Genomic DNA, 16,968 nt, shown 5'->3' on the forward strand with positions numbered 1-16,968 from the left:
TTCGAAAAACGTGATTGATGAATAAAAATGTTTACTCAAAAACAACAATAAAGACTATTTTAAGAGAATGTGGTGTTTTATTTCATGGGAATAGAAGAAACTCATTAAGAAATGAGTAGTTCAATTGTACCAGGTGACAGTTGGACATGTGTGTGTAACCTAACCTGTATACACCATTTATGATATTAAAAAAATGAATTTGTTACCTAAATCGCACCAGGAGTTTAGCCAAAAAGAGTACTGGGACTCATTTTTTAAAAAAAGAGGCACCAAAGCATTTGAATGGTAAGTGAGGTTAAAACATAACCTAACTTTTATAACAATACTCTCTCAGGTATGGAGAATATCCAGAGTTGTCGACTCATTTGCATAAATACATTAAACCACAAGACGACGTCCTGATCACGGGTTGCGGCAATTCCACGCTAGGTCGCGATTTACACGACATCGGTTACAAGTACGAGAAACCCCTTATCCTCATCATCTCCCTTTCAAATTGATCGTATTTTATAGGAAAATAATCAACATTGACATTTCTCAAGTGGTCATAAGACAAATGTTATCGCAGAGCGCAAAAGAACGCCCTGATCTGAAGTATGTCCAAATGGACGCTCTAGATATGTCCTTTGCAAATGACAGCTTCAGCGCGATTTTAGATAAAGGCACTTTAGACGCCTTGATGTCCGACGATCGGCCAGAAACTGTAGAAAAAATTGAAAAATATTTCTCCGAAATTCAGAGAGTTTCAAAACTAGCGGGACGCTACGTTTGCGTTTCTTTGTTGCAAGAGCACATTTTAAAGGCGCTTTTAGACTATTTCCCCTCCAACAACTGGATGCTACGAGTGGTGCGCTGTTTCGAAGCTGAAGCGAAAGCCACAGAGAACGGCGAAAATTCGATGCCGGTCTTTCTCGTGGTCTGCACGAAATTTAAGGCCTTGCCCCGAAAGATTCTAGAGATGAATCTCGGTTCCGGCGATAAAATGCAACGATTTGAGACAGAAGATGAGGTTCTGGCGCAAATTGCGAGCACGCAACATGCCGCGTTCGTTTGCTCCGGTCTTAAGCGCTCGGCAATTCACGAGAATGAAGTGTCGCTAGATTTGTACAAGGTGGGAGACTCCATACCTAGGTTTACTGTTTACGTGGTCGACACGAAGCACGATGCCAGAAATGCGCAATACGCTGCGTTCATAGTACCCCAAGGCAGGTGAGAAAGAATTGACGAAATGTCAAGGTCGAATTTTTGTGAATTGACATAATGTCAAATTTGCGCGAATTGACCAAATGTCAGTGAATTGGTTTGATGTAAAGATTGTTTCAATTTCTTTAGGGAGGCCGAGTGGCTGTTTTCCACCAAATCGGGACGACAGCATTTGGCCAAAGTAACAAAAACTAACAGATTGTCAATAGTGACGATGCATCGGGGTCAGGATTACGGTGATTTCAACGAAGTGCAAACGGAACTCGGCGATGCCGTGTGCAGCTTGGCACCGTCGGACCTGAAGAACAAAAAAATCCCATACCTGTCGCTGGGCTCGGACGTAGGAAAAAGGACGATCCGATTCGAAGGGTCGTCTGAATTTTCCGGCGCTTACGTCGTGGAAGACGTCGAAGTTGATCAAGAGAAATTTCGTCGACTGTTCTACCTAACTTCTCAATTAGTAATTCAATCTGAAGCCAAGCTCAAAACTGTCAAAACCAAAAAAGGAGTCAAAGAAGTCGTGGATCTGGCACATTTGACCTGCAGACATCACGTGTACATGAGTGTGGCAGCGCATCTAGCTTGCAGGAGAAAACAGCCGAGCCCTGTAACAGTCGTAGGGTTAGGCGGAGGCGGTTTGTGTTCTTTTCTGAGCAAATTCTTGCCCAAAAGCAAGATCACCGCCGTGGATATCGATCCAGCCATGGTCGAAGTAGCCACTAACTGGTTCGGGTTAACTCAGAGCGATCGGTTAAGGGTCGTAGTTCAAGATGGTGTCGAGTACGTGAACAAAATGGCAGAAGAAAATGGACACTCAGACGCCATTTTGTTCGACGTCGACAGCAAAGATAGCTCGATTGGGATGAGTTGTCCTCCCAAGCAATTCTTAGAAGAGTCAGTTCTCGACAGTATAGTTAAAGTTATTGGTGCCTCAGGTGATCAAAAGTTCGTCGTATTTTATCCAGTTTTTTTTTTCAAGTTTGTTTTGTAGGTTTTTTCATTCTAAATTTGGTGTTGAGGGATTCAAGCTTGAGGCCATCGATCTTGAACACTTTGAAAAACAAGTTCGAGACTGTCGTTTCGTATAGATTGGCAGAAGATCTCAACGAGATTTTAATTTGTGGTCGGGACAAAATGGACACTGAGATTGTGAAGCGCAGTTTAGCAGAGGGTACGAACGAAATTAATAATTTCTTTAAGAGGAATCAGTCGCATTGTGACGACGTTGAATTGGAAGAGTATTTCAATAACTTGAAAATTTTATAATAAAGAGATTCTCAAATGTGGTTGTGAACGAAGAAAATGTCAAAATTTCGTGAATTTACCGAATGTCAAATGTCAATCAACAAAATGTCAAAGTCGGTAGTTGCGAATGGGATTTGAAATAAAAGACGAAAGCTCCATAAAAGGACCTATATTAACAGGCATTGCAAAGTAAAATTTACAAATATTAACATTCACTAGGATGTCGTCGTTTTCCTTGTTTTTAAAAAACAAATTTTATCACAGCGCCTCTAAAAGGAATTCTTTAAATTTCATAAAACGAACGAATAAATAGACAAAAAAAATATATTAATATTTGCATAAATTAGAACAGTACGTTACAGAACAAGACTACAAACACATGTAAAAGTACTCCCAACGCAAAATCGTTTTAAAACATCTCGCAGCCTTAAATCGAACCTTAAATGTAATCAGTCTTGCAGTGACCGCTATCACGCGACTCCGACCCGGTCGCTTCCCGAAATCTCGACCATCAGAACACCTTCTTGAAGATTTTCTTCAAACTCTTCTTCTCTTTCTTCGGCGTCCCCGCTTCTGCGAAACTCGCATTCCCGTTGACCGTCGGGGTCAACCGCGTCGTCTCGTCGACGCTCGCCGACTTCCTCTCCACCTTGACCGCGTCCCCGTTCACCCCTCTGTCCGCCCTCGCGTTGAGGGCGGTCCTCAGAAAATTCGGCGCGACGATTTTGTCCGGCGTCAGGACGAGCGGCTCCAGGGACGAGTGCTCGCTCTCCTCCAGCACGAACGGCACCTCCTCCAGGTGCTTGCCCTCGACCCAGTCGACCGGCGCCGTCGCCGGAGCGGACTCCTGCCGCTCCCACGCCTGGATCTCCACCCTCTCCTCGCTGAGGGTGCTGATCGAGTTCGACCTCTGCAACGTCGTCTGTTTCTTCTTTTTCTTTTTTCTGGCCAAGTTGTCGCTGGTCTCCATCGACGACCGGACGATCTTGAGCGCTTGGTCGCTCGGACGTCTCTTCTTCTTCTGGGGCGGCGCGCGCGGCGGCAGGATGTCCATCGATTTGCGGCGCTTCGCCTCGATTCGCTTCGCCGCGATCGGGTCGGGGATCTTGCAGCAGAAGGTGACCACGAAGAGGGTGACCAAAGAAGAGACGATGACGCAATACACCGTCGAGGACCAACTCTTCTTCTCCGCGATCAACGCCTCCACCACCGACGTCAACACGATCAAGCGCTCTTCCAGGTGTTTGTTGCGCTCGTCCACCTTCTTGCTCTCCTCGTTTATGCTGAGGATGGTCTTGTCCAACAGCTTCTGGATCTCTTCCACTTGTTTCTTGTACCGCTTGCTCAGCTCCTCCAGGTACTGGCTCGACAAGGACATGTTCCGCTCCAACGCCTAAAATCATTAAACTTATTCATTCTCGCTACAAGAATCTTTCGCAACGACTCACTTTGATCCTGTTCGACAGCCGCAAGAACACCGACTCCTTCTGGGCCTGTCGGGCAGTACTCGGCGTCGTCTGGGCACTGGGCAGATGATGACTGTCACCGTTAAAATCCATGAAGTGCTCCAGAGTCTCGTCCAACGCCTCAACACTCTCGGTGACGCCCTCCACCTCGGGCAACTTCTCCTGCTGTTCGACCTCCGGATTCGCCGCCACCTCCTCGGTCAAATTGACTCGCGCAGTTTCCGTAGTGGTGACCACAGATTTAAACTCGTCGCCGCTTGACGAACTCGCTTCCGTGTTGCTCTCCTTCAGGTCCAACTCCGACGTGAGCGTCTTCGTCGGCTTGATCTGCGACACGTACGACACGTCCGTCGAACATGTAGCTTTGGTGGCGGCATCCGTGTTGTCCAGGGTGAGAGCGTCGGTCACCTCCGGTTCTTTCCGCGTCTCCATCGGGACGATGTGCAACTCCGACGTTTCGATGTTGACCAGTTTGTCGTCGTCAGGGACGGTCTGGGTGTCGTTCGAGTAATGGTTGCTGACATTAAGTACTACTTTGTTTTGGTACACCGCGATCATGTTGCACATGGCGCCCAACCAGCGGTCGGGAAACAACGCCTTGATGTATCTGGACTGCGCCACACTTTCGCTCGTTTTGCAAAATTCGAAACCGAACTTGTGACAGATGTCCGACTCGATGAGAGCCCTCCGGATCAGGGGGACCTTGATCAAGCCCTTGATCTGGGCGTCTTCGCAACTCAACAGTTCGTACACTCGCCCGAAGAGGGAGTCGCTGCAGTTGTCGCAGACCACCAGGTGACTAGGCGACGTGCACACCCTCACCAGCGGCACGACCTTCGCGTTGGTGTGGTTCGACGGTTCCGTTTGGTTGCTGTGGTTCCCCTTGTTGCCCAGCACCTCCGCCGCCTTCTTCACCATCGAAATGACCGCGTCCGTCGCCGAACTGAAGAGGTTCTTCGACGAGTCCCCGTTCTCCTCGTCGGGCGACTCGTCCTCGTCGTCGTCCTCTTCCATGCGATCGGCGTGCACGGCGTCCTCCTTCTGCAGCACCTCGAACTCCGACGTGCCGTAGACCCGGAACAGCGAGATCGGGCAGTAGTGCTCGGAGCCGTAGTGCGACTTCACCTCCACCTTGATGTACTTGCCGAAGAGGTGCGGGTGGAGGTCGAAGCTCTGGATGTCGCGCTCGTCCTTGGCCGTGAACTGGCCCACGGTGGACCACTCGCGCGTCGGCAGGCGGTCGCTCACCGACACCACGAAGTCCTTCGGCGACGACGAGAACAGCTCGAAGTTGGCAAAGTCGATCCTCTTCGCCTGGATCGCCTCGCACAGCTCCACTATGAACCAGATCCGGCTGGTGCAGGTGTTCAGCTTGTACTCGTCCCTGCTCGGGGACAGGATCGCGCTGGGGCTGACGGCTTCGGGGTTGGCCGCGACCACTTTGGCCCCGCAGTCCAGCGAGGCGTAGTTCTTCCAGCGCAGCTTCGCCCCCGAGGTCTGCTTGCCGTTGGCCTGGTGCTGGGCCGAGGCGTTCGAGGGCTCCTTGTTCCTCTCGGCCTGCTCGATCTGTTTCTGGGCCCATTCGGAGAACGAGGGGATCTCCTCCGTCAGGTTCTCCTTCACGCTGAGCACGTCCACTTTATCAGTCTGTTGCGTGGGTTCAGATCTCGACTGGTTGATTTCCGCCTTGAAATCGTCCGTCTTCTGGGTTTGGTTTGTTGCTTGACTATTCTCGTTCTGACTAGGAATTATGGCTCTCTGTTGCAGCTCGGCGGTCGCCATGTCGGCCAACGTCACCACGACGGGCTGGCCGCCTGTGCTTATTCTGCAACACATGTCGAGATTAACGAGGGCGCCAGATGTTGTCCCCAAACAATTTATCAAATTGATTCAACCGACTTTTTCCCATGACTCGATTTCGTCGTTTTACACACTTGAAAATTTATTGGCGACGACCTAGAGGATGACACCACTAAAAAATATACTCGCGTGACCTCTAACGTGATTAGCTAAAACGTGCAAAAAAAATTCATAATTTTAACATTACATTATCATTGTTCGAGAACGTAATCTATGGATATTACACATTACTTTCAAGGTCATTCCTGATAACGTCGCTCTATACTAATGAGCTCCGGTTTGACTTTTGTGATAAATCCGCCCCCTGTATTGCGTCAAACTGAGCAAATAAAATAAAACAATCGACTATTTTATTCGGCGAATTTTAATATCTATTCAAGCACAACTGCCTTATCATTTTATGGCCCAATCTACACTCAAAATCGCCTTTTAATTCGTTTTAAAAAATGACTTCGCAATTTACATGTTACAAAAGTGATTTAGTCTGCGGTCCGCACCGTTCTTCAACTGACATAAGGAGGTATTTTAGTTCAAAATCGAGGGTTGTGGTCGAGCGCTGAGCGCGTTACTCCACCAATAGATCTTGATAGGTGCAAAACAACTAGGCGAATGTCGATTCAGATCTCTACTACTTCCGTAACCAGACCCATCCAGCATCCTTACCAATGTGACTGACAAAGCAAGGAACGCTTCAGCAGTCTCCCTCCAAGGAGGAAATGAAACAATACTCCCTTTATTCTTTTTTCTATGTGAAGTAAAATTAGTTATAATACGACTTGGCGATGGCCGCGCCCCATTTAATGTCTAGAATGTCTAGGTGAAACAGAACAAAAGAAGGAAATTAGTCAACGGAACTGTCTTCACGGTATACAGCCCTCGGTGTGGCAACATCAGATTTCAACCGCTTGCAACACCTTCAAAATTGAATTTCGATTGGAACGAACCATACTAAAAAAAATCGTGAATTATTGGCTCGACGCGGGCGTATCGTAAATAACAAAATTCTTGTTGTCGGCCCACGCGAACGGTCTCCGCCTCTCAGATTAAAGACCCGTTAGGTGTACGAACTGTTCACGGAAAAAATGATAGAGGCGTTCACATTTGCATAATAAAACTGTACGATCCGAGATGAATATTTTTTAAATTCGGTCGGAAAAGCTGACGTTCGAGTTAGCACACGGTGTTGTGCAAGCGTGCTTCAATAACAATTGAGTAATTTAAATAGAGCGGACTGACAATGGCGGCTTAAAATAACTCAAGAATTTGGAATTTTCGGAGGACAAGGCGGCACTCGATCGAGGGAAAGTTCGTGAATCATTGCGTCTAAATTTACCAGGAAAACGATCCGATTTGGATCCAATCGAAATCGTGTCGGATCGGGTCAGGACCTGATACGACGAAATAACTTCCTCCTGATTACAGCTCTAGAGATAAACAAGAATTTTCGTGGCGCTTGTACAAATTTGTTTACTATGTACTGACGCACAACACTCTGAATTATTATTAAGGGGTCATTTGCCATATCGACTTCTATTTTTAGAACGGAGGAAGCGTCGAGATTTCTGCATCGATTGTGTCTTGTCGTGCCCAATTAACGTGACGGTCGATTAAAAATTTTAATTAGACTTTCTCTCCCACGCGGGGACAAAAAGCACACTTTTTGCACAGAGACAAGGTCGTCGATCAACCCCGATTCCTTTTAAAATAGAAAACGCGAGATTTGACTCGACTATCAAGTTACATAAAAACAATTTCTCTTCAGTAAACAAATTAATGCAATGCCCAAGGTGACGTGCGACCGGTTTCAAGGTTCTCTCTAGTTTGCTTCCAAAATTTTGTTTACTGAATCGGCGGTTTATCAAACCCATTGCCAAGATTTTATCGGCGTTGAAAATCCGGGAAATCGTGATCAACACTAGAGTGATAAAAAATTACGCCACTTACTCGTTTGCGATGCCCGAGTTTTGGGAAGTGGCTTCGGCGAACACTTGCTTGAACGTGTCTCCATGCTCGGGGATCTCCTCGTCGAAATTATCGACGACGTCCACGCTGGGCTCCAAGTCGCGGATTTTGTCGCCGTCGCCGGCACTTTCCGACTCTTCTTCTTGCTGGGCACTGTCCGATACATTCTCTGGTGCACTAACTGGAGCACTGAGTGGTGGTGGTGCGGCCCCATCCTCGGCGAAGACACTGCACCTGCGACGTTACGACAATTTTCGGGGGTGACTCCGAGGGTGCGTTACTCACCTGCACAACGTGAAAACGAAAACACACGCGATGCATATTAAATGATTCTTCATTTTATGGAAGTGGTATAAACGAGTTTTAAACGCATGTTTTCATTACAAACGCGCAAGTAATGTGAGAATAAACTTTTTCATGTATGAATTAAACAAACTGACGTGTACTGCGGCGGTTGGTATTAGATTTTGACATGTATTATTGGATATTGTATTGTCGCAGTGGTGGGAACACTGCGATTGACAACGGAAAAAATTTACTGATTTGATGATTTAGTGGACGGAACCCCAATATTAATTTATTAGAACGATCGTCTGGACGAAAAATCGTCTGCAAGGGACACGCTCAATTTTTATAAAAGAGATTCGATAAATAGAGTCGTTGTTATGATGACAAGCGAAGGAGTAGGGAGTGAGTTTACCGACACGTGTCAGCTGTCAAATGTCAGCCGGCTCGTGAGCAAAATTTATTTCTCTTTAATAATAATTTTTTTAAACAAACTGAATAATGGAGCAGTTTTTCACTCTACCATTCATAATATTGGAGGTCCCCAATATGAAGATCAAAAGACCTTCGTGGCTCCATCAGCCCTCGGCCATGACAATGTTTTCCATCGTTCTAGCCTCGTATTTTTTAGTTACCGGTGGTAAGTCTCCCTATTCAGTATTCACCATCACCCTCTTTAATGCCGCGTCTTTAAGGTATAATTTATGACGTAATTGTGGAACCTCCTAGCGTAGGGTCCACAACAGATGAACACGGTCACTCCAGACCTGTAAGTCTGAAACACCATTTCATTTGCAGAAACTAATTATTATTATTATTTTTTAGGTCGCCTTTATGCCTTATAGGGTTAACGGACAGTATATCATGGAGGGTTTAGCGTCCAGTTTCCTATTTTCTATGGGTGGTTTGGGATTCATAGTGCTCGACCACATTCACTCGCCTCTAACCCCCAAATTGAACAGAATATTGATAACAGCGGTCGGGTTTATCTGCGTTCTGGTGTCGTTTTTTACGACTTGGATTTTTATGAGAATGAAGCTTCCAGGTTATTTACAATCATAAGTGTTCTTGTTGTGATGTAATTAAAAATTATTACAACGTAAATTTGTACATTTTACTAAATAAAATTGGTTACTTTGAGTGTCTGTCTTGAGTTATTTAAATCTGGTCATGGAACAGCCTTAAAAATTGAGATCCACAATTTACAGTCTCATCCTAAATGCACTGAAAAAACCAATTTCAAAAATAATTTTAATGAAACTGTCTTCCTTACTTCATAAAGTCGGAAGATCTGTTTATAATGTGTTCAAATTCGGGAAAGGAGAGGGCGCCGTCATCGTCCAGATCCGCCTCTTCCAGTATATTTTGCACCAAATATTCCATCTCTTGCTCGGTCAAATGATTATCTTTGCCGATCAGTCTTTCAATGACTTGTTTCAAATCAGAAACTCCCAACATATCATCCCCATCAAAATCTGCAACAACACGGTCATCACGTTCTGAATGAAACGTTTCAAAATTTTACCGAAAATTCGAAACGCGTGTTCCGCTTTGACCGATTTGGGAGCCGCCTCGCCAAAAACCGACATCATATCTAAAAAATCTTCAAAGGTACAATCACCGTCGCGACTAGAACTAAAAACTTTGCAAATCCTGTCACCAAAAGGGTTGACGTTCAGTTCGGGGTAGTTGAGCATTTTGGACATTGGCAGTTTGGCATTTTTATTGTGGCCCACCTTTTCGGGGGCCAAGACCTTAAACTTCTGGTGAGCGCTGAAACAAACACGTCACACAATCATTTAAAAAAAACGAACAGACACTCACTATAAGACTTCTTTTTTGTTGAAATACGTGAGATCTTGGTAGTCTTGTAACTCTTCTTCGGTGAACTGGCTCTTGCCTTGCCCCATTTCTTAGTAATTACGACATATTTTTTCTTGTAATTGTGATCAATGATTGTTGACAAACGTCATGCATTCGAACTACTCCTGGGACAATCGAACTACTGTTTTTATTCTTTGGAACCTTCCATCTGCCATTAGATGGCAAATTTGGGTCGATATATGTTTGCTTTACGCAATTTTAAGTTCGGTATTTATGTGATATTAATTTTTATGTGTGTTTTATTCGTGGAAAACCTTCAACTGTCACGGAAACTGACAATCAGCTGATTCAAGATGGGAAGGTGTGGTTTAAATTATTTACCAGTGCTCCAGTGCTCAATTTAGTTTATTTCCCTTTATTCCATCCAAATTTTAGTACAATTGAGTTAACAGAATGACAAACAACCTTCGTTTATGGAACCTGACGAAAAACATTGAAGTAAGGACAGAAATCCAAGAGAGCATCACCAAGATAAGCAATATAGAAAACCACCTGTACATCCAAACATCCAGCAATTCTTTATATCATGGAACCGTACAAACCAGCGAAAACGTATCATATCTAGAGTTAGACTGTTGCGAGGAATGGAAGCCCATAGATATAGATTGCTGTAAAGATAGTTTATATGTTGTAGACGTAGAGGGATGTGTGTTTAGGTGCACAAAAAATCTAGAGAAATGTAGCGAGATCTGTTTGCTAGAAGACTACCACTGTTCCCGAGGGCACACGGGGACCAAATGTAAAATGAAAGTCAATAAAATTGCAATAGGAGAGTACGGTCAGCTTTTTGTGACAGAATCTGGCCACTTGTGGGCGATGGGGTACATGCCCCAGATCGGGATCAACAGCGAGACACCCAAGAAAGTGAACTTTTTCAATGGGAGACTTGTGCACAGCGTGAACGTGGGCAACGACTTCGCCATCGCCATCGTGAGCAAACAGACAAAGAACGACGACACCGACAGCGACGAAGAAGACGTCTTCGTGTCGAACTGCCCCCAGTGCTTGTCCGCCTCCCAGCTGACTTCCCCGGCGTCCCAAACCTCCATCTCCGAAATGTGTCCCCTCGGGATGAAATTACAAGGTAACATAGCGTAGGTGTTTGGAACCCTCGCGTCACTCCACCGAACTTTGACAGGGAGCTACGATATCGAAACGACCTCTACCAGCAGCAAGAACGACAGCAGCGTCAGCTCGAACGACCGGAAGCTCCACCACAGCGACGACGACGACGACGAGGAGAAATCGGACACGCAGAAGGTAGAGAAGAACATAATCTTCCGCAACACGGAGGCCGCCAAGGAGTTCCTCACCAGGCAGATATCGCGCATGTCGTCGGCCGGCGAAGAGTACCTCGTCGAGTGCACCGAGAAGCCCACCAGGATCATCAAGGAAAACATGACGAACGTGGCGAGCTTCGTCTACGAGGGGGTCAAGACCGTCGGCGACAAGGTGGTGACGCTGTCGCGACACGTCAGCGGCAGCTCCGACTGCAACAGCATCGTCGAGAACATCCCCGAGATCAGCATCCCGAGGACGGTCTCCAGGGACGACGGCGTCTGCTCGCTCAGCCAGTGTACCTCGGAAAAGGACGTAACGGAGGGCGAGCTCAAGGACAGAGTCGGCACCATCGTCAGGACCGGCTCCGCACTGATCAACTGCGAGGTGTGGACCTGGGGCAACATCATACACGGCCAGCTAGGTGAGGGTGAAGGCGGTTTGCGTACTCTCTCGTCATTTGTTTTACTGCAGATCGTCGACAAGATTTTGACCTCGTACCGAACGATTGTTTAAACGTTAATCCGATTCGGCAATTTTTTCATAAATTTGTTGGGACACGGTACGAGTGCGAGTCGGCCACGGCAAAAGGTATTTCTGCTTGTTGTTCTCACGCTAGCGTACGAGTTAACAGATTGCGTTCGACGCCGGGGTGGAAGGGGGGTGGACGATACCGTCACCGTCTTATCGTTCTTCAACCCCACTAAAACTGACTAATTGCACGATGATTAGTTTGTTTTTCGACAGCATGACGCACACTTATTTTTTCCTGCTCTTTGGAGTAAACCGTAGTGTCCCGTGGTGAGTACACATTTGAATCGTACCGATTGTGAAAACCGAAAGTCACCTCGCAGATTGAAGCGTACGAGTATATTTACTGTCAAAACAATATCTGTCAGTAACGTACAAAATTATGTTTAAAATTTAACGTAACCCATGTGACGCAATGTCAAAAGGCAAAAACATTTTTGATGAAAGCGATTCACCTCGTTGACCGTTTGGTTCAATCTACGAATCCACTTTTATTTTTCACGGCCAAGCTACTAATCAATCGACATCAATTTATTACCTCAGTTTCCGATGAAATGTACAGAGCGCCCAGAAATGTGGTAGCAACTTTTACACAGTGTCACAAGATGGCACTTTCGAAAAGCCAAATTTGTTCAATCTTGCAACATTCAATTTTTGAATTATTTCAAAATAAAGGTGGTTTTCCGAACAATTTTTACCCCCGATTTGTGCGCTAAAATTTGTCGAGATGTTGCTCGAAGGGTTCAGTTATGCATTGAGCATAATGGTGGTCAATTTGAACATTTTCAATAAAATTTAAATTTGAATGTTTTACGTTTGACAATTCTTGACATTTATTTATCTCAATTTAGATAGCGGCGTTGCCATGCATAAAAAAGGTCTCTGTAAAAAAGTGTCATCTTGCGGGACCAATCGAAAAATTTGCTACCACATTTCTGGGCGCTCTGTAGATAAAATATCTTTCGTTTTTTCCAATCACATTTTACGTCACTTCCAGAAAATACGACATCGGTATCCCGTAATGTCTCAACAGGGTTGTGCTCAGTTCGGTTGTCATACTGCACCACCCTTCCACTTCGACAAAGTAGTCCTTTTGTCAAACTTTTAATTTTCGATTAGTATGCTGAATTCTAACTTATGCGGCTCTGTTTCTGCTTCCGAGTCGAGGATCCCTGAGTGTGTTTTTCTTGCAGGCATCGGCGACATAATAAAGCGCGAACGTCCCATGATAATAACCAAACTGTCGAACATAGGTGTCCGGAAGGTTTCGGTGCAGAACTACCACGCGGCGGTGCTCACCTTGGACGGGAGGGCGTACATCTGGGGACGGAACGACCACAACCAGGTGACCATGGACAGCAACGTCGACCAGAGCTCCCCCAAACTCTACAACACCAACAAAGAGGAAAGAGTGAAGGACGTGGTGTGCGGCGAGTACTACACCGCCCTGCTCACCAACAACCTCAACCTGGTCTACTTCGGTAAAGAGACCGACAAGTGCGTCGACTTGTACTCCAGTGATACTCAGAATAACTCCAACGACAACAGAATCGCTCTATTTCGCAACCTGTTGTCCAGCCTGCAGTACACCTTGTTGAACGTGGGCGACTCCGTCGACAACTTCTTCGCCAGTTTTCTCCTCGAAGAGCAGAAGTTTCTCGAGGAGATGTTGGTGGTGCAGGCCGTCATCGTCAAGCCTCTGCAGAAGAAGAACGTCAACAGTTCCAACGAGGCCCTGTACGAGGACTTGTGCAAGACTTACACGGAACTGTTGTACTTGTGGGCGGCGAACGCGCACTCGCTGCTCGAGTACACCAACGGACTGATCTCCCTTTGTGATATTATCGTCTTTAGATACTTCGAGGAGTTTATTTTCGTTTACAAGAACTATATCAGCACTGTATTCAACGTGATCAGCGTCGACGGTTTCCAGAACATATCAAAACTAATCGAAATATCACCGACTCTGTACAAGCAGAGGCCGGACAGCTTCACCAAGAAGGAGAAGAACAACGAGGAGCACATAATCTCGACGTATCTTCTGGCTCCTCTGGATCGCCTCGACAGCTACACCGTCACCATCCAGAACTTCAGCAAGCAGAACGCGGACCAGAGGTGCCGTGACATCGCCACCAAGTGGGCGGAGTTCGTCGAGGAGGAGCTCCAGAAGCGGCAACAAGCCGAGACGACCAGAGAGTTCTGGCTCAACTCGGGCAAAGCCGTCGACTATCTGAAATCGGCGGATCGCCGCCTCCTCAGGGACAGTCACAAGTACCCCATCCATTTGCACAACGCCAGTCGCTTCTCCTCGCATTGGTTCGTTCTCTTCTCCGACCTGTTCGTCCACATGAACGGCTCCACTTCGCACCTCCACAACCTCACCACCATATGGATCGAGCCGCAACAAGACGAGACATCTCAGCAGTACCAGATTTGTCTCAAGATGCCCGAAGAGACGCTCATACTGTACACCAACGAGGCCGAGGCGAAGATCGACTGGTTCCACGCCCTACAGAACGCGATCAAGACGGCGATGAACAAAAGCGAAGCGCTGCAACCTCCGACCGTCAGGAACGGAAGTTACGTCTTCGTCAAGAACAGCGGGTTCTTCAAGGACGCCACCTACACCGGAAGGTGGTTGAACGGGAAGATGCATGGGAACGGGAAGTTGCAATGGAACGACGGGAAGGTCTACACCGGACAGTTCAGCAACAATCAGTTGTCAGGTTACGGGGTCATAGAGATTCCCAACGTTGGTAAGTAGGTGTCGCTGCGACGTGAAAGAGTTGGTGAGTCGTCTTCTTTTAGGAATATACGACGGGCAGTGGAAGGACAACCAGCAGAACGGTTTCGGAGTGTTCACCTATTCGAATACGGACGTCTACAAGGGTCACTTCAAAGACGGACAACCCCACGGGCATGGGTTTCTGCGCAAGGGGAATTTCATGGCCAACGCGGCATCCTTCTACATTGGAGATTGGGTGTCGGGGATGAAAAACGGGTACGGAGTCATGGACGACATCGTCAACGGGGAGAAGTACATCGGGAGTTGGTTGGACAACAAGAAACATGGGAACGGGTTGATCGTCACCTCTGATGGGATCTACTACGAAGGCATCTTCAACCAAGACGTCCTCACTGTAAGTACGAAGTCTTGCGAATGTTTCACAACACATAACACAAAAACAAGATTGAAAATGTTCAGTTAATGTTGCCGAAATCCCGACACTTGATTATTTTTCGCTTACCTTCAAAAATGTTCTGCAACATTGCCCTATAGCTCTTCTAAAGTGATAGTTACTCTTGCAGCAACTAATTTCGGCATGGGATAGCCTTGAAAAGGATTCATTTGCTGCTTTAACCAGCTCAGGACACCGCAATTTGAAACATTATAAATAATGAAAACCGCAGTGACAAGTGCGAACTGTCAAATGTCAAATTTACATATAAATCACAGGCGACTACGATGCTAGAAACATTAATTGTAATATTCTCGTAGGGTCAAGGGGTGATGATCCTGGAGGACGGCACCCATTACGAAGGGGAATTCCGCGGGACGGGCGTCCTCTACGGCAAGGGAACTCTGACGCTCCCATCGGGCCACACGATCGATGGCAACTTGAGCGGTTCCTGGACCGAAGGGATCAAAATCTCGAACGGAACTTTCGCCCGGAGCTCGGAAAAAGCCCTCCCCAAGACGTTCAAAGAGTTCTGCACTCCCGTCCACCAGAAATGGAAAGCCCTGTTCAAGCAGTGCCACCAAGTGTTGGGCATTCCGGACGCCGGAGTGAAGAACGGAGCGAAGGCGTTGGACACGCAGAAGATCTGGCAGAACGTGGCGGTATACCTGTCCAACACCAGTACTATGAAGAAGGCGAAGAGCAGCGGTAGCAAGTTTCAAAACTCGCTCAACCACCTCGACATAATACCGCCGTTCGGACGCGAGAAGTTAGACATGGGGACTTATCTGGAAGTGAAGAGTTATCTGTCCAAGGTGAGGCGACAGTTGGTAGGTTCTCGATCGCTAACGACCGTCATTTGTAGGCGTTCGAGAGCAACTTCCATCCGTTGGGCTCGCTCCTGACCGACCTGTCCGAAGCCTACACCACCACGTACGGGGGGCGAGCCCACCCGCTGCTGCTCGGCCACGCCATCGCCGAACTGCACCACATCTGCAAACGCCTCTACGAGATCGTCCGATTTTTATTCCCGGCGCTTCCCACCTACGACAAGGAGTGCCTCGTCGAAAACGACAACACCGAAGAGATCGTCAACTACCAGTCGCTCCTCTACCCGCTCATCCTGCCCAAAGTCCACCACCCTCTCTTCACCCTCTTCACCCTGAAGAACGAACAACAAGAACGACAATACAAGCGGACGTTGATGGAGTGGAACAAGCAGTCGGACCGCGGACTGATGACGTTCCTCTCGGTGGACCAGTAAGTGCGAGTGTGGGAGCGACGCAAGAGTGAATCTTTGTCCGCAGGAAATTTTTCAAGAGAGAGGAACAACTGCAATATCCCATGTCGCCTTCGCCCCACGTGTTCGAAGACGCGATCGAGACTCTGCAGCAGCTCAAGTCGACCTTCTCACCGACCGAAAAGCTTCTAGTGATAAGGCAAACGGTGGAGAAGATGACGCCGGTGGCGCAGGAGTTGCTGGGGGAAAACTACGTCTGGAACATGGACGATCTGTTCCCGATATTTTTGTTCGTGGTGGTGCGGGCCAGAATACCGGATCTGGGTTCGGAACTCGACTTTGTCGACAATTTCATGGATCCCAGCTTGGAGAGCGGAGAATTAGGCATCATGTACACCACACTCAAAGTAAGTCGGGGGGGTGGGTTTTCTAGACACACTTTTGCTAATCGAGTTTTTAGGCCAGTTACCAACAAATCCTACAAGAGAAAGTTTCCAGCTATTAGTACAATTAGTCCAGATTTTATTTTTAATAAAGCAGAAACGTTTTGTGATAATACAATAATTCTTGTTATTATTTTTATATATTTTATTTATGGTTAAAGTAAAAAACATATCATCTAAACATGTAACTGATTCGGCGTCATCCTTGTTTTGTACCTGATTTTGTCTGAGTAAGTGACAATCGTGGAGAGATAATAGAAATAAAAGATCATGTGAGATGCGAGTTGATTATTATTTGACCTTGAACGAGAGAAATACTTCTGTGGGTATAAATTACAGGCTTTTATTTACAAATCAAGGCATATGTATTCACATGACAGTTATATGAAAAC

General features: G+C 46.7%; 5 protein-coding genes across 7 annotated transcripts; 3 read left to right on the forward strand and 2 right to left on the reverse strand.

Annotated features, from left to right (window-relative positions):
• Window positions 1-60: 60 nt before the first annotated feature.
• On the forward strand, window positions 61-2,489 carry LOC138130633 (eEF1A lysine and N-terminal methyltransferase homolog). Its single transcript, XM_069047234.1, has 5 exons — window positions 61-285; window positions 335-457; window positions 514-1,209; window positions 1,333-2,138; window positions 2,195-2,489. The coding sequence occupies exons 1-5, from the start codon at window positions 194-196 to the stop codon at window positions 2,467-2,469; spliced, it is 1,992 nt and encodes a 663-aa protein (XP_068903335.1). The 5' UTR covers window positions 61-193; the 3' UTR covers window positions 2,470-2,489.
• Window positions 2,490-2,601: 112 nt separating this feature from the next.
• On the reverse strand, window positions 2,602-8,206 carry LOC138130627 (SUN domain-containing ossification factor). The gene is made up of 4 exons (XM_069047212.1): window positions 8,022-8,206; window positions 7,719-7,970; window positions 3,897-5,739; window positions 2,602-3,841 (listed from the first exon to the last, which is right to left on the reverse strand). The coding sequence occupies exons 1-4, from the start codon at window positions 8,072-8,074 to the stop codon at window positions 2,960-2,962; spliced, it is 3,030 nt and encodes a 1,009-aa protein (XP_068903313.1). The 5' UTR covers window positions 8,075-8,206; the 3' UTR covers window positions 2,602-2,959.
• Window positions 8,207-8,383: 177 nt separating this feature from the next.
• On the forward strand, window positions 8,384-9,162 carry LOC138130655 (oligosaccharyltransferase complex subunit ostc). The gene is made up of 3 exons (XM_069047262.1): window positions 8,384-8,661; window positions 8,717-8,790; window positions 8,847-9,162. Exons 1-3 carry the CDS (start codon window positions 8,523-8,525, stop codon window positions 9,081-9,083), a joined length of 450 nt encoding a protein of 149 aa, XP_068903363.1. The 5' UTR covers window positions 8,384-8,522; the 3' UTR covers window positions 9,084-9,162.
• On the reverse strand, window positions 9,085-9,988 carry LOC138130653 (calcium and integrin-binding protein 1-like). Its single transcript, XM_069047260.1, has 4 exons — window positions 9,846-9,988; window positions 9,547-9,794; window positions 9,295-9,496; window positions 9,085-9,245 (listed from the first exon to the last, which is right to left on the reverse strand). Exons 1-4 carry the CDS (start codon window positions 9,929-9,931, stop codon window positions 9,224-9,226), a joined length of 558 nt encoding a protein of 185 aa, XP_068903361.1. The 5' UTR covers window positions 9,932-9,988; the 3' UTR covers window positions 9,085-9,223.
• A 148-nt stretch (window positions 9,989-10,136) lies between these two features.
• Als2 (Amyotrophic lateral sclerosis 2) lies at window positions 10,137-16,854 on the forward strand. 3 transcript variants are annotated; one of them, XM_069047200.1, is made up of 10 exons: window positions 10,502-10,644; window positions 10,702-10,989; window positions 11,044-11,607; window positions 11,658-11,774; window positions 12,908-14,470; window positions 14,523-14,854; window positions 15,214-15,708; window positions 15,759-16,153; window positions 16,201-16,540; window positions 16,594-16,854. In XM_069047200.1, the coding sequence occupies exons 2-10, from the start codon at window positions 10,722-10,724 to the stop codon at window positions 16,636-16,638; spliced, it is 4,119 nt and encodes a 1,372-aa protein (XP_068903301.1). In that variant the 5' UTR covers window positions 10,502-10,644; window positions 10,702-10,721; the 3' UTR covers window positions 16,639-16,854. The 3 variants fall into 3 exon arrangements, with proteins under 3 accessions (XP_068903300.1, XP_068903299.1, XP_068903301.1); XM_069047198.1 differs by having other exon boundaries at window positions 10,299-10,989; XM_069047199.1 differs by lacking the exon at window positions 11,658-11,774 and having other exon boundaries at window positions 10,137-10,989.
• The last annotated feature ends 114 nt before the right edge of the window (window positions 16,855-16,968 follow it).

This window comes from Tenebrio molitor, chromosome 5 (assembly GCF_963966145.1).
Source record: "Tenebrio molitor chromosome 5, icTenMoli1.1, whole genome shotgun sequence".
Lineage (NCBI taxonomy): Eukaryota > Metazoa > Arthropoda > Insecta > Coleoptera > Tenebrionidae > Tenebrio > Tenebrio molitor.